This window comes from Pterocles gutturalis, unplaced genomic scaffold, assembly GCF_000699245.1.
Source record: "Pterocles gutturalis isolate BGI_N339 unplaced genomic scaffold, ASM69924v1 scaffold35841, whole genome shotgun sequence".
In the NCBI taxonomy this organism is placed as follows: domain Eukaryota; kingdom Metazoa; phylum Chordata; class Aves; order Pterocliformes; family Pteroclidae; genus Pterocles; species Pterocles gutturalis.
In genome coordinates this window covers 18,478-34,980 of record NW_010106837.1, presented here as the reverse complement: position 1 = coordinate 34,980, position 16,503 = coordinate 18,478, and the positions used below count along the sequence as shown (strand labels likewise).

Sequence of the window (16,503 nt, the reverse complement as noted above, 5' to 3'; positions counted from 1 at the left end):
CCAGTCCTTCTCCTCAGGGCTGCTCTCAGAGCCTTCATCCCCCACAGCCTATATGGATGCTGGGGTTGCCCCGACCCACATGCAGGACCTTACACTTGGCTTTGTTGAACCTTTGTTGAGATTCCTATGGGCCCACTTCTCCATCTCATCCAGATCCCACTGGATGCCATCCCATCCCTCAGGTGCACCAACTGCACCACTCAGCTTGGTGTCATCAAGAGGAAATGAAAAACATGTGTATCGATCTCAAGAAGGATGGATCTCCAAACATCCCTCTGGTCAGACCTTTAGCTCCCTCAGGAAGGATGAAAAAGCAGAAACACAGGGAGAAGATCACAGCATCATCACCTTGCAAGTGATCCCAGAACACACGACAACATCACAGACTGGCAGGGGAATATTGACAGTTTATTTCACAGAACATTGCAGAGTTTGGTGGTTTTTTTGTGTTTTTTTTTTTTTTTTTTTTTTTTGTTCTAGGCCTATTTTCATCAAAAAAGTATCATCCTTTTAAAAAAAAGGTAGCAAATATTCAGGACCATAACGGTAACAGTCAGTGCATTACGCATAAAGTTTGGGTCTCATCATTAAAAAAAAAAAGCAAAAACTGAATTGTGAAAACAAGTCTTTGTTGGATTGCTTTCAACACCTCCAAGCTTTAAAGCACTTGACCTTCCAATAAAGTCATCTTCAAGGATAAAAACAGAACATGCGGGTGATTATCAACAGACGCTGAGATTTAAACAACATCTCTCACTTGGCAAGGACAATCCACCAGGAATGTTTCAATACAGCACCACATTAAAGGGAGAAGCAACTTTCTTCTCAAAAGCCTTCAAATCCACCAAAATCTTGCAATTCCACAAGTTTGTTTGTGTTTGTCCACTGTGTTTCACAGACTCGAGAGAGTACCATATACAAGGACAGTATTAGGGGAAGGTAAGAGAGAGGAGGGACCAGGGTCTTATTCCACTTACATTCATAAAAACCCAAGGTAGATGCAAACGAATTGAAGTCTTGATTTGCACCACTTAGGAGGTGCTCATTAAAGCATCACAATTCACATTTTCGTTATTAATAGGGGTATTTTCCCCTTACATCGGTTTGTTGGACACTTCTGCCCCCAATTCTTACACACTAAGCCCAAGACTTCGGGGTTTCAAAATGCTCCTGGAGTACAGCTTTAAAAAAGAAAAAAAAAAAAAAAGTGGTTCAGTGCTGCTGAAACAAGAACAAACTTCTGGCGGCTGTTTTTATCGTGGCTTGCTTCTGGCTTTTTCAAGCCTTTGGGTGTTGAATGTGATGCACATCAGCATCATCCAAGACCATCTTCTCCTCTGCAGGGTGACTCCTCCCAGTCTACAACCCAGCTTGGCCAGCACCCAAAGACTAAGCCGCAGTTCCCACTCCTTCCATGACAAACATCTTTGATGGACCCATCATTTCAAGGCAGTGCATGTTACGCTTCAAAGGAAGCTCGCACTCAATGGGATTTCTCACATTGCACCAACCAACATCCGGCAAAGACGGGAGCAACCCAACACCAGAAGGCCATGGGGACTGAGCCAAGACCCATTCACAGCCTTCCTGCTGGCTTCAGCTGCCTTGGGAACTGGCTTCACGTGAACAGCAGAGTGACCCAAAACCAGGCTCCTCTCCATGAGGTCTTGAAGGTCAAGAGCAGAGAGCTGAGACTGCCCTTGGGTTGGCCATGAGCCATTGCAGGGAGGGAATAAAATGCAACTGTCATCTACTTGGTTTCCAAGTTTTGTTTTGTTTTGTTTTTTGTTTTGTTTTGGTTTTTTGGTTTTTTTTTTCTTTTAACCTCTGGTCTAGGATTTTGGTTTAAAGCCTTTTGCATTGGAATCACGCTGATGAGAGCTCTTGCCTTCATGAGCTTTTCAGCATCTGCTGCAAGACCATCGCTCCTTTGGAGGACACGAACATGCAGCTTTAAAGATCACGCTTTTAAAGCAAGGAGGAAAGGTCTCCTTGCAGGAATAAATTACACTCCGGGGTTGCTACACCTTCCAAACTATTTACAACTCCTTCACCTACAGGCAGCTCTTTGGCCCGGAGCGGGGGAAGCTCACACCACACCAGCACCTTCTCTTCCTACATGGGTGCAAGGACAGGGAAGCAAAGGAGCGACTGCAAATACCACTTGGAGTGGCAGGCACTTTAGCCAGATCTGAGCGGTGATGGAGCCCATGGCATCACTTTTTGCAAGCCATCTGGGCTCCCGACAGAGCCCAACTCAGGGAAAAGATAGAAAGAAGAAAAAAAAAAAGAAAAAAAAATCAAAATCAAAGCATTGCTGCCATAGAGACCAATCTACAGCCAACACTCAGGATTTGGCTTCAAGACTGTGGCAGAAAATTTCAAGAAGGTCGTTCCCCTGTGAGCATCCAGGCTTTGGGGAAGGAGGATGGGACAGGGAGAAGGTGCCCAAGTGACTGAGCCAGTGCAACCCCTTCCCTGGCTCTGAACTTCAGCGGGGAAGAGCAGTGCGATCTCCCCTCCTAGGAAAGCTTCTCTCCTCCAGACAGCCTCCTCTCACATTAGAGCTCAAACTTCATTGCCCAGGAAAGGGGAGGGAAACAAAAAAAATAAAATAACAAAAACAACACTTCACGAGAACATCACAACGTACGGAGTTCAGCTACACAGTCGCTGCACCAAGGGAAGGAGTGGAGCAGGGCAAGGGGGGAAAAGGAGTGACACGTCCAACGTGCTTTCCCCAAAACTCCCCAAGGAGACTCAGGCTGTCAGGTCAAGATTCAAATAACTTCGGCCCTAAGGTTGAGAATTTAATGAACACGGTATTTCCACTCATGCCTTGGAAAAAAAAAAATCACACAAAAAAAAAATATCCAAGAGACAAAAGAAATTTGATTTTCTACATATTTACAAAAAGAAGCTCCCCAGCCTCACAACCAGGGAGGTGGAGCAGCCAGTGATGGGGTATGGGAAGGGGGTCTTCTGCCCGATCAGCAGTTCCTCAAAGGTTCCCATCCCCCAGCAAGCAGGAGAGCACGGCTCTCACTGCCAGAGCAAACACGGGGGCAGCCACACACCAGGGTTGGACTGGAGCCCCTCAGTTCATCCGCAGCTTGGTGTCCCGATGATCCGTGGGGGTGACCATCTCGTTGGCATAGCCGTTCTCGGAGCAGAGAGACAGCTCATCCGTGGTCTCCACGCCGCTGTTGATCTCTAGGGAGGGTAAAGAAGAAGGAAGACATCGTCACAAGGGTGCAAGTCCCAGGTGACCGCCACAGATGGGGAAACTGAGGCACTAAGCAGCCATGCAACTCCACCACCGGGGACCCATCTGATCCTACAGGGATTTCACCCCAGGTTTAGTAACACTGAACCCATTTAAAACCAGTTTTGAACAGGATCTGCCTCTGAATAGGAGCCCATCTCTAAATTTCAGACCCCTACAATCCTGCCACCACCAGAGACAAAGCTGGACCCCCTATATACAGGATGCTATGCCACAGGCTGAATTAGTCCCCTTTGGGGAAAAAAGAGCAAAATACCTAAACTTCATCTCTACTTAAATTGCTGTTCTAGAAAAGGGGAGGCTTCTATAGGCACTGTTTTCACTGGGAAAAAAATGCACAACTGCCAGTGTTTTAATTGTAAACATCCACCCTAAGCAAGAACATCTGTTTCAGAGGTACAAAACTTTAATATATATCCCCTACCCCTAAGGATATTTTGTGTCTAGGACATTTTATGTCTAGGACAGATTGGGGAGGCTTAGTTCTGCTGTGATCAAGTGCTTTCCCTCTCTGGATTCCCTGGATTTACACCTGATTTTCACCATCTCTGGAGGGCAGAATCAGGCCTCCATTTCACACAATGAGCTCTTTAAAGCAAGAATTGTCTTTGTGCTGTGTGCGTGCCCAGTACAATAAACCCTGATCCCTACTGGAGGTCTCTAACCCCAAAATACAAAGAAAGAAAACTCATCACAAAGCTCAAGGGGAGATTATATTCACCTTCCTTTGAGTTTTCCAGCTTCATGCACTAACTTTAGTCTTTTAAAGTTAAATGTTTCCCTCTTTGTACCCATTTCTGAGATCTTTCTTAGAGGTGGGGTGAGATGTTCCAACACAAATAAACACCAGGAAGAGCACAAGGATATCAGGAACCCCTCAATCCACAGGGCTACTGAATTCCAGGTGTACCCCAAACCCATCACCACTATTTGTGGTGACCTATGTCATTATTTTAATGGGTTTTATAGCTTTTGACATGCTGTTGACAATTCAGAATGGAGAAGATATGGAGAAGTGTATGAGAGCTGCATGGCACAACTTGGGAAGGTAGACACAGGATTTCCCAGCATATCAATGCTCAGACATTCACCAGTTTGGGATGGATGAGCCATGACCATATCCCACAAGTGGTTCAGTGCAGCAGGGTCAGTCCAGCCACCCTGTCCCACCAGCAGATGATAGCACCCATATCAAGGGCACCTCCTCCATCAGCAGAAACCAGGGTGACGGCTGAGGGATGGAGCAAAGGGCTTTGACCGACCAGCCCCATCCATACCCGAGAAGATCAGCTTCTCCTTCATGATCTTGACATCCCGGCTAGACCGGCGGACGGCAGCGCTGAGCATGATCTGCTCCGGGTTGTAGGTCCTGATATTTCCTAGGCGCCACCTGCAAGACAAGAGGGGGATATCAGGGGGCTCGTCTCACCAACCACAGGAGCATGCTCAATGCAAGTGGCCACCAACAATGTGGAGACCAAGAAGTCCCAGAGACCCTCACGCCTTCACTCCCTTGTGCCTACGCAACCCCACATGGTAGGACGATGTTCAGAGATGAGCACATTATCTCAGAGGGGTAGGGACATACAAGCAGATCATCTTCAACCACCTTGAGAATCCTAATCCCACTAGTTTCGCCAAGGACTGCAGAAACTCCTATCACACCAGCTCCCCAGCTGCCCTAAGGATGTAGGGCATTTGGGCTATTAGGGTTGGAAAGAGGGACCAGAACAAGAGACCAAGCCAAGTACAGAAACCATAACCTTTTCCTCACTATGTGACATACTCATCCTTGTGAGAGAAAAGAGCTCATAAGGTCTCAAACCTTAAAAGACAGTACCCACACAGGCGGCCGTCACATATGGTCCCCCTGAATGTGATTTCTCCCAGAGCACTTCCCTCCCCAAATGTCAGGTCTTTGCTTAAAGGCTTCTACCCAAACCCCACCCTTTTTAAGCGTTGATGAAACTCATTCTTCACCCAAAGTTTCCACCACATGAACAACATCAAGCTGATGGGAACTTGTCTCAACTTAAAATTAGCCAGGCTTCTATTCTCACTACTTGAATGCATGTAAAGGAAATTACTGATGTTAGTAATAAGCAATGGCAGCAAGTTCAGGAGGGATTTTGCTTTTAGAGCTGTTTTTCTGCCTGGAAGAACCCCTGTAGCAGACCCTTAACTGCAGAGCTGCTGGCATTAGGAGTGAAAGGTGAGCTGATGCTGCAACGGTGGCAACCAGGGCTTGGTGGGCTCAGACAATGGAGCTTTACCCAAGGTCCCATTGCAAACGGATGTTGTTTAGGCCAGGCTTTCACAGCCCACACCCCATCGATTTGTCCTGCCTCCTGACCACAAAGGTTTTCATGGAAATACCATTCTCCCCATCAGAGCCAGGGATGCCATAAGGATAATTTGATGGAGAAACAGCAGGGATTGAGAGTGGTTTGTGATCTTCTGGCACCATCTAGTGGCTCACCCACACAATAATTTTTTTTTTTTGTAAGAGTGACAACCACCTTCTCTTAAATTTTTAACTCCTTCCCCAGCCCCAGGAAGCAGCGGATTTGAGGAGCCCCACACCTCTTCAGCCTGCATCCACAGCATCAGCCTGACAAAGCAACATCTGCAGAATAGGTTCTGCAATTTTGCCAGAAAAATCTAGCTGGTGCTGATCTCACAGGGTTTCCACTCCCTTCTCAAATCCCAGTGGGTGACACTATGTCATCAGGCTCTGACCGGGGTACGGGTGAAGGCGGATGCTTTAGTACAGAGAAAAGAGGGGGTGGGATGGCAACACAACACAACTCAGACACATGGACAGAAGCAACACAAAGGAAACACAAGACAAAGACATTAAAATTTAAAAATTTAAATTTTATTTTTGTAATTAAAAAATTAAAGACATGAAATTTAAAAAATTTTTCCTCTGTCATCATCTAAGCTGAGCCACTCTGACCCGGAAGATGAATATTTTTGCCCTTAGTGTCCCATGTGGGCAGATCCCACTAAGGTCAATATAGCTGCAAGTGAAAGGATATCACACAATCCTCCTTAAACTATAATCTGGACCAAGACATACTGCTACAATGATGAGTCTTTGCCCACATCATCAGGTTTTTCAGCATAAGGCTGGGTTGCAGGGCCAAAAGTCATAGAATAGTTGAAGAGTTGTAAAGGACCTTAAAGATCGTTGAGTTCCAACCCTCCTGCCATGGACAGGGACACCTTCCACTAGCCCAGGTTGCTCAAAGCCTCAATGCCATCTTGCCCATGATGACCTCTTGCCCATAGGTCCTAGACATCCCATGGAGGGCATGGACTATTTTGAGGTGCAAATATCCCACCCCCAAAGGTGTGCAGGGACCAAGGGCTTTTCTCCTCCTCCCAAGAGGAATGACCCCCACTCTCCGCTCCCCATCTTACATGGTAGCTGCGGTTAGACCCAGGGTGGTTAAATATGCACAAGGGGACAATGGGTCCTCTCAGTGGGGCGCATTGCTCTGATTGAATAAGCTACGAGAGGGTGACCCCATTTTTCAGGGGTACTTTGAAATACCCTCTTAGAAGAGCCACCAGTACATTTAATCTCAACGCAACTCCAACACCATATGAAATACTCTGTCCTGCTCAGTAGCCTTCAGGTCTCCAGAAAGCTTGTTTAATAGAAAACAGCACCTCTCCTACCCCCTTTGGACTCTGTTGTGATCGGCCACGTTTAGGACAGCGGCGTGCAAAAAGGCCAGACAGACAGCAGGTAGGTCTCATTCTGGGAGGTTGGCATCAAAGCAGACCAGACGGAGACGGGGTGGGAACAGACTAAAAAATACTGGGACAACAACACAGAGACAGCATATACCATGTTAGGGCCAAGAGCGGACCCTTGGGTTGGAGGGGAGATGCTAAATGGCAGGGAAAGAAGATGGGAGAGGGGCAGGTTGGGGAAAAAAATGGGGTTCATTGGTACCGAGGTGATAAGATGGAGCAAGCAAAGAGCCAAGCCAACCACAACCAGAGTCCCCATCCTGCAACCCCTCTTGTCTAAACCCTACTCAACTCCTCCATGCCTCTGTCTTCTCCTTACCCACAAGCTAGGGAGCAAGAGGGAGGCAAGAAAGGGAAAACACCCAACCTCCCTGCACCCATAAGAGGGCTCAGCCCAGCCCCAGAGCCAGGTCCTGCTTTGGGGAGATGCCACGAGGACATACCACCACAAGTCCAAGGTGCCCCATGGAGCAGGCAATGCTTGCAGGTGGCCAACCCTGACCCCCAAGGTGATGGGTGGGCAGAGGGAGAGGGGGCAGATAAGCACAGATAGGGAATAGCCAAGTCCTCAGAAATACAACCCCATGGCACACAGCGGAAAGAATGGAGAAGGTAACACGTGAAGAGTTTGGTCCGAGTACGGACGCGGTGAAGGCTTTACTGCAGAAAAGCGACAGCGCTTCCCTCCAAGGGGAGGAGAGTGACTGGTGAGAAGACAGCCAATACAAGGAAAAATCTGGGTTTCCAGTTGAAGGGCACTTCAAATCCAGCACCCCAGGCTCATTCCTTTCCTGGGTGCAATGCTATTTATTTTCACGCTGCGTTTCCATTTTCATAGTGGTGTAACTGGGAAGAGACACCTGAAAAATCCCAAGCTCTGAGTGTAGCAACTGATGAGCCAAACCTTTACAGCTATTAGCCTTATTAATTCATTCCCAGGGCTGGGGAAACAATACTCTATATAACTGAACAGGTTACATTATTTTCTACAGAATTGGCCATTTTAGAAGAGGATGGTCTCAAAAAACTCTGCTAAGTGCAGGAAGGAAGGAGATATTTTGTATGGGATTGTTTCCATAGAGAAAGCATTTACATCCACTGGGAATTTCCCAATTACAACACACTGCAGGGCCTCAGAATAGGGCTGTTTGAAAAGGCAGGGGCTTGGATCATTGTAACAGGTCAGATTGCCTTCAAAACATCCACCGGCTTCAGCATCAGGCTCCCATGGTGCTCATGGCTATGGACTATGCAGCGTTCAAACCTTTATGGTCCCCCCACGAAGCCAGATGTTTGAAAGCATCGTGAAAAACTGTGTCCTGCCCTGTCCATCTGCAGTGAAGCCATAGCAGAGAGGGGAAAAGAAAGAGAGAAAGGAAGGTTGAATGAAAAAGAGAAAGAGGAGGAAAGCACCAGAATTACCTGATCATGTGATAGCTGTGAGATGCCAGAATGCAGCAGAGAGAGAAAGAGGAGGAACATGCACAACAGTCAGAGCAGTAAGAAAATAAACAAGGCAAAGAGGCAAAAAAAAAAAAAAGATCATTAGAAGTCATCACAGTTGGTATTTCCCCTCCAGAGATGCTGCCACAATCCTGTCACCGGGGCTGAAGCAGAAGAGCAGGAGCAATCCCTACCCGCGGCTATGGAGGAGAGACAAGCCATGCGTAGGAGAGAGGACGAGCACATCGAAGCGGTGGCTCTGTTCCCACCCACCCCCTCGTCCTTGCATGAAGGAAGCAGCTTTGTTTTGCCCCAAAAAGGACTTGGAAAGAAAAACAAAACAACCACCACGACACTGAAGGTCAAATGCCCAGCCCCATTTCATAGAATGGTTTGGGTTGGAAGGGACCTTAAAGATCATCTAGTCCAACCCCCCTGCCATGGGCAGGGACACCTCCCACCAGCCCAGGTTGCCCAAAGCCTCATCCAGCCTGGCCTTGAACCCCTCCAGGGATGGGGCATTTCCTGGAGCTGAATCACATCAGCAGGTAGTAGCTGCGATTTGTTTCTGACATATTCTCAACACTGCTACCAATTCTTTCATGTGGTAGAGAAACTGGAACGGCAGGGAAATGGGTCTCTCCAGCACAAGGCTCTTGGAAGAGCAAGCCCTTTGTTGCAGAAAGTCCAACTTCTAGTGCTAGACTTCTCCTCCTTTCTTCTACCGACTTGGGGTTGAGTTGTCCCCCAGGACAACAAGGACATTTGGCCCTGCTACAATGGACCCCACATGGCCAGACTTCTCTGAGCAACTGCCTTTCTACATCTACAGGTTTCTGTACAGCTACGTCTTCCATCTTTCTACAGGTTGATGGGCCCTGGAGAAAGCTGGTGGCAGTTTCCAGCCCTTCTCACCTCTATCACACTTTCACTGAAGGTGGAAGATAAATCTTGCAAAAATGGTTTCCATCCTTACCCTGCTTCCTCTTGCCCTACTCCACCAAACCTCTTCCAACCTGGAAGAAATTCCATCTGTCCACGTAGCTGCAACTTCTCCCTCTTTCCAACTGTGCATCATTTCACTCTGCTCTGGGACCTATAGTTCCCCATTTGGTAGGTTGAACCAGTTTAATTTCTTCAGCTGTGGTCTCCTGGATCTGATTCAGCAAAGTATTCTAAAACTGACTTTGGGAGATGATGCAAGAGACTGCAGGTATCTCATCAACTTGGCCTTCAAATTCTTCAGAGAGGTCAGTCCCAGTCATTTCTGTATCTGACAGAGAAATAGAGGGTCGAAAGAGCAGGGACATCTCTTATTAACCCAACTGCTGAATTTGAGAGAGTGGTGGAAAAATCCAGACAACACAGCCACAATGCCCTTCTGGAAGAAAGGTTTAATCAGCCACAATTCAGCTCACAAGACTTCTTAATCTCATCTTGGTCAGTGGTTTCATTAACCAGTGGGAAATCTAATCTGAGAGAAGAGTTTTGAACCTGCTGCTCACTCCATTATCCCATGCTGGAACTGGTGACCCATGGGGCACAGGTCTACCAGCGTGGGACTGTGCAAGTCCTTAATTTAGACACAATTATAAACAGACCAAACACGTAGCCTGAAGTAAAATCCATAGAGGGTGTTGGAAGGAGCAATAACCTACTGTAACACGGCAAAAAACCCAGGTAATTATGTACCAAGAGGAAAAGAAGTTATTGCCGCAAGCAGATGATGTGGAGCAGGGCGACAGCAAAATCACAAGTTGATGAGGCTGAATCAAATTAAATTGCTGCTCCTAACGTGAAGGCATTTTGGATATCCAAAAGGAAGGAAAGCGTAGGTCCCTTGATGTCTCTAGGACAGCCATTTGTGCATGCCAAAGCAGATGAGATTATAGAGCCAGGGGAAGAGGGGATGCAATTTCAGAATGACACATTTTCCCAGGAGAAGGCTGTTGCTTCTCGCTGGAGGGAGAGCATCTCTCTCTGAGCTCACGCTTCTTCCCAGAGGGGGTTATTACACTGTCACCACTGACAGCTAAAATGCCTCCTAGGAGAAAAGGCACATCAATGGGAGGACACTGTGGTTTCCTCCAGTATAATCAAGAGGAGGGGTAGCTTGGCCAGCTCTACCACTAGGAAGTTGTTTAACCTTCTCCTGATTTATCAGTGTCTTAACTTGCTCTGTTCCTAGATTTTATGTTCCACTTTATTTTTTTTTTTTCAGTGTCCCTGGCTAGCAGAGAGGCTTCTGCCGTGCCCTTATCAAATCCTTGCTCTCCCTTTTCTTTGGAAAAATGGAGAAAATTTCTCTAAGCATCAAACTAAGCAACTGATTTGATTTGCTAAGTCATAAGTTCTTCATTCAAACGTGAACAAACTAAGTTAACTATAGTGTTTTCTTTTTGAAGACTGTAATGGTGGGATCTCAAACCATCTCTTTTTCCCTTTAAAGCATTTTAATCTCTTTCTCAGTGTCCATTTCCCTAAAACATTTACAGTTTCTCTTCCACACACATTTTTGAGCGGAGCAAGGTGTCTATCACTACTGTTTTGATATCTCTCATTCTTCTTAAAAAGTAGCGATGACCTCCAATTCAATGTCACATCTCAGCAGTGGAATTATTGTTTGCGGTCTTCGTAGGGATTTTTAATAAAAAGTTTCCCTGCTATTGCAATCCAAGCTCCTGAGGAGCACAGTGCTCCTCTCTCCCATCCCCACCCCATGCTCTGAACAAAAAAAAAAACACACCACAGGCACATGAGAGTCGAGCTGTAACAATGCCACTTACTTCTGGAATATAAAAACTCCTACAATTACAATAAATGAAATGAGATCAGACGTGATCCAGATTAGGCGGTACTCGTCTGGAGGCTGGAAGACAAAAAAGAAAAAAAAACAAAACAGAAGCAGAACTTAAACCTTCAGTTTTGTACAGTCACAGAGAGACCACACATTGCTAAAGTTACCAACAGAGCAGAAGGAAAAGCAGAGAGCTGCAGGGGACGCATGTAAATCACAACGTTTTTGACATTTCTAATGCTAACCTGTCACCCAAAACTACAGAAAAACCATGAGCAGGAACAATTTTAAACTTTCCCTCCTTTCAGGTGCTGACATTTTCTCAGAGCTTTGTGGACTGAAAGTTTCCTGTCTCAGTTATACCTCAAGGTGAGGTTACGATGCTGTTTGGAAATCCAAGTTTGTGGGAAAACACAGAAATATATACACATTGCACATGAGACACGGAGGGTCCATTTTCATAGAGTCACAGAAGGGGTTGGGTTGGAAGGGACCTTAAAGCCCATCCAGTTCCACAACCTGCCATGGGCAGGGACACCTCCCACTAGCCCAGGTTGCCCAAAGCTTCATCCAGCCTGGCCTTGAACCCCATCATCTCACTCCAGCCACCTAGCCATGTCCCACGTGGTGGAGGAGGCTCAGATGGCAAAGCTGGTTAGACTACACCCCCCAGGAACTTCAATTTGCAGGAAATCAAGGGATCAAAGGATGCACTCGCGTCCGAGTTGGAAATCCAGCAGATGGGAGAGCCCTTGGAGGAGGGCTCCAAGTATCATCTGCTTTCCATCACTGGCAAAGAGGCTTTTGGAGTAAAAAGCTCCCAGCAACATGCACACACCTCCTGCCAGCTGTAGTGGAGGACAGATGTTTACAGCAGCACAATTCAGACAACGATCTTCTGCCAACAGATTCACTCTATAAAACCATTTCCAGTTCTCCAGCTTCTGCTCACACCAGTGTGAATTTGTGGAGTGAGACACAAGCTATGGGTTAAGCTAAGACTAAGGACGTTGTATATAGATGTTCTCCCAGCAGTAGTCTAGAGGTCCTACCTCCAGCTAAAGATGCAGATAACTCATTCAACTTAAATTCTCCAATTTTATTCTTCCCTTTCCCAAGCAGACCTGCCAAAGCAGCAGGTAAAACAACTGCCTCCCATCCTGCCTCTGATGGGATCTGTCATCAGAAAATAGCCCGTCCATCACATGCATAGCTGAGCTCCCATTGTTTTGGGAATGCTTCGATGCAACTATTTCATTGTTTTCCCTCCACTCCAACACAAAATTTGTTTTGTTCGGGAATTTTCAGAGAGTTTATTGTCTAACATGATGGGTAAGGAGGCTACCTTTGGTCTCTGGTTCCTTCTTGTCCAGCAATGGGGTAAGCCAGAAGTAATGCTTGTCCTCATTTGGTGTTAAAAAGAGGAAAAAAGAAAGCTAGTTTTGAAGCCTGCCTGAAACACAGAATCCAAGTCTGCTGGTTCACCCGCATGCCTACTTCTCCTGCAACTCTAACAGCTGCTCACCAGGTCTGGAAAAGTTTTTCCATTGGAAGGAAATGGAAAAAATCATGTGGATTAAATGGAGCATGCAACGCAACCTCCAAGGCTCCCAAACCCTACATGGGGAGAGACAAGGCCATCCCTGGAGGGGTTCAAGGCCAGGCTGGATGAGGCTTTGGGCAACCTGGGCTAGTGGGAGGTGTCCCTGCCATGGCAGGGGGTTGGAACTCGATGATCTTTAAGGTCCCTTCCAACCCAAACCATTCTGTGATTCTATGATTGTGCAAGAGGAACATCGATCCATTACCATCTCAGGGCTCAGGCATACAGAGGGGGGAAACCCTCAAGCCCAACAGCATGTTGAACCCAACCACACCTTCCTGGAGAAACCCACTAGACCTATGGCTGCAACAATCAATGGCCACCTCTACACCCCTCCACCGCATCCCCTCCTTTTAGGGGTTCACAGCACCCACCCAGGCATCGTGCTTACCATTAGCCAGATGGGAAAAGGCACCTTGCGAAGGATGTGGGAGCTGTCGGAGGTGACCGACTGTACGCCGGCGCACCACAGGATGGAGTATAGCCAGGGCTCGTTCACAGTGTAGAGATTCACGCTCAGGTTCGCCATGGCGTAGTCCCTGCCAGGAGACAGACGGGGTGAGACGTGAATCCCCCAGCAAACATCAGACCTTCATCTCCAAGAGGAGAGCTCCTGCCATCAGCCACCGCTGTAATCACGGATAGATTTATTGGGTTTGAACTGCACAAAAGACTTTTTCTAACAGGGCATAGTCACTTCATAAGCAACCCAAGGGTACTGCAATCAAATGGTTTGAACTTGAAAGCTCTCTTCACCTCTTGGATGCTATCTGACCCAGGCCACAAACCATCTCAGATACTTCCTCCTGAGTGACAGACACAGCACATTTTTGTAACAACTGCCTCATCACGTTGATGTAAAATTAACATCTGGCTCAGATGCCTGCAGCATTTCACAGGCAATTTACCTAATTAAAAACTGACAGACTGCATTTCCAACATCATACCCTTGGTTTGGGGACAGGGTTACAGCTTCCAGTCTCTTGAGGTCATTTTCCAAGCAGCTACAACCACAAGCTGGGGTAGAAGAGCTGCCAGACGCAAACCAAGCACTGATAGTGGGCTCCCTGTACCCGTACAATTTGCATAAATTGCTCTGTTCCCTTATCTACGAAGCAGAAGCATCACTAATCTCCAGCACGGAGATTAATCCTTGCAATTTCATATCTGCAAAGCACTTTGAGGTGGAAGGCTGCTGTACCAGATGTAGACAACTCGAAGCTCATAACATGATCAAGCTGCTCCAAAAGCTAAAGGATTCTCAAGGGCAGAGGTGATTACAGCAAGATTAGAGAGAACTGTGTAAAGCCAGGGCTTGGTGAGCCTGGTTTAAGCCTCTGGCTCATGCTGCAGGACTGCAGCAAGGTTTGAGTGGGCACCACAAGACCTTCAGGGTTCAAGAAATAGGCGGGTGTCAGGTTTGATTTTGGAGACAGCTGTAAGTGGGGCTGAGGAGAGACTGGGGTTGATGAGTTGGCATGTGGTCCTCTCCATGAGACAGAGCAAATAGGTAGGGGAAAAACAGGCAGGAATTATCCTGCAAGTAAAACATAGACTTTAAGGGTGAGCAACTAGACCAACTCCTGGCAGCTATGGAAAGACATCACTGGGTTACACTAAATAGGATCATTCTCTCAAACAGCTGCAGGCTCAGCTCTTCCCTACTCCCAAGCTCAAATATACAGCAAGACAAATCCTTTGAAGATACTTTTTTTCCTCAAACCTGTTTCATTTCCAAGTATTTATTTGGGGAAAAAAATTCGAACTCTAAAAAAGAGAAAAGCTCTGCTAGAGACAATCTGCCCTTTCTGAGAAGGGGCTGGCAAAGGACAGTAATGAAACAGGTGAATTTTCCGTAAAGAGAAATTTCTGAAGGCATATCCCGACTTTGCACTAATCAAAATTCTGCGGTAGCAACTTTGAAGCAGATGAACAGAAGCAAAGGGCAACTGCTGAAACAGCACTTGGAGGTACTCTGTGTGAAAAACCTTATATTTTTCCAGAGTTGACAGTGTAATAAGAATCAGACAATTCCTAATCTGTATTTCAAAAAGCACCTTCATATACTGAATTAGCATGTAGAGTTAGAGTCAGCTCCTGGGAACAGCCTGGATTCTGGTTGACAGGTAGGGACAAGCCTTGCAAAGCTCAAGCTTTCAAAAGCATCCATCTGAAATGACACCTCTGTACAGATAAGACAGTTTGGGATGATCAGAAAAGATGCTGTTGGGCCAAGGATGCACAGAGCTGTGGACACCGGAGCACACGGGCTATCACGCGGTGTCCAACAGAAGGCTGTACCTGACATCCTCGTTTGTGACCTTGGTGTAACGCAGGTTGAGCTTCACGACGCCTCTCTCTTTCAGGTGCTCTGCGTCCAGCTTGAGGCCAGAAGTCTGCTGGAAACCTGGCGCGATCTGTCTCACCAGCTGCCTCTCGGTGTCCGGCAGCCACATCACCTGCAAAGGGAGCGAGACAGAGAGCAACTATGGCAAAGGTGGTTCACGGACAGTTTACACCAAGCCAGAAGCAAAATCACATGAGAGACTCCCTCGTTTATCATACAAATTGTCTACGAGACACTTACAGCCTCCCACATCTCTACTCAAAGGCATTTCAGGATTGTCTACGAGCCCAGAGGGATGTAACGCACACAACCTCAGAGGTGAAAAGGGTTGAGATAAAGGGTTATGTCTTGTGAGAAGAGATATGGTGTATCCTTGAAAACCTCTCCTCTCTGCCCAGTTCAGAGCACAGAGAGAACTAAGGATACAAAGCTAAAATCAACAGAGCAGACAGGTCCTACAAGAGAAGCCTCTTATCAGGGCTACATCTCCTCCAACCCAGGGCAAGGATTTTCCTAAGTTCATACCACACTCTGAAAGTGAGTTACTTAAACACGCTCAGCTGCCAGACGTAAAGTGGATGGAGAAACCAAGCTGGGCAGTTTTATGGCTTGTGCCATGCAGAAGCTGGGCCCAACCCGATGATCTCGGGAGTACCACTGGGCTTTAACCCATGTTTAGTGACTCAGTGGCACTCATCTACCAATGCAGCCACATGCATTTTCAATAGGGAACCATAAAACCTGCCTGAATAATACCACTTCACAGCCCCACATCTATGTTTTTGACCATTTTTCTCCTGCTCTCCATCCCAGCATCCAAGGAGAAGACAGCATAGTCCTCCTTTCAACCTAGCCAAGCTGGCAGAGGCTCATGAATAACGCTGTCACTGCAGCCACACAGTTAATTGAAAATTGGGTGTCATTCATTAGACAGATGGAAGTTCAAAATAGCTCTGTTCCCTCCTGGGGCCATCACTGCACAAGTCCGTGCTGAACTTGTCCATGCGTGCAGATGCACCTAATTGCTACAGATGAAGCATCTGAGCTGTAAAATGATGTAGTCATTCCACTTGCCAGCCTCTCCGTGCTATTTTCAACCAGTCCGTATTCAAGGGACAGCACAGGACAAGTGGAAGGACCAGATTTCCTTCCCAAGACAGGTCAAGAGAAGTTCTCCAAGGGAAACCCAGCATCCCCAGGTCTGGGTGCCCTTCTGACACATAGGAAGTGGTGGAGAGATCATTGAATCAGAGGGACCTCCT

At 47.0% G+C, this 16,503-nt stretch overlaps 1 protein-coding gene across 1 annotated transcript in view; it reads right to left on the bottom strand.

Annotated features, from left to right (window-relative positions):
• Nucleotides 1-2,793: 2,793 nt before the first annotated feature.
• GDPD5 (glycerophosphodiester phosphodiesterase domain containing 5) overlaps nt 2,794-16,503 on the bottom strand; it is a gene marked incomplete at its 5' end in the record, with an annotated part of 30,366 nt that continues 16,656 nt past the window's right edge. The window contains 7 exons of the mRNA XM_010087914.1: nt 2,794-3,041; nt 3,078-3,213; nt 4,564-4,676; nt 8,474-8,488; nt 11,281-11,363; nt 13,286-13,433; nt 15,196-15,353. Of these exons, the coding sequence (XP_010086216.1) occupies nt 3,098-3,213; nt 4,564-4,676; nt 8,474-8,488; nt 11,281-11,363; nt 13,286-13,433; nt 15,196-15,353 (633 nt within the window). The remainder of the gene's footprint in view (nt 3,042-3,077; nt 3,214-4,563; nt 4,677-8,473; nt 8,489-11,280; nt 11,364-13,285; nt 13,434-15,195; nt 15,354-16,503) is intronic.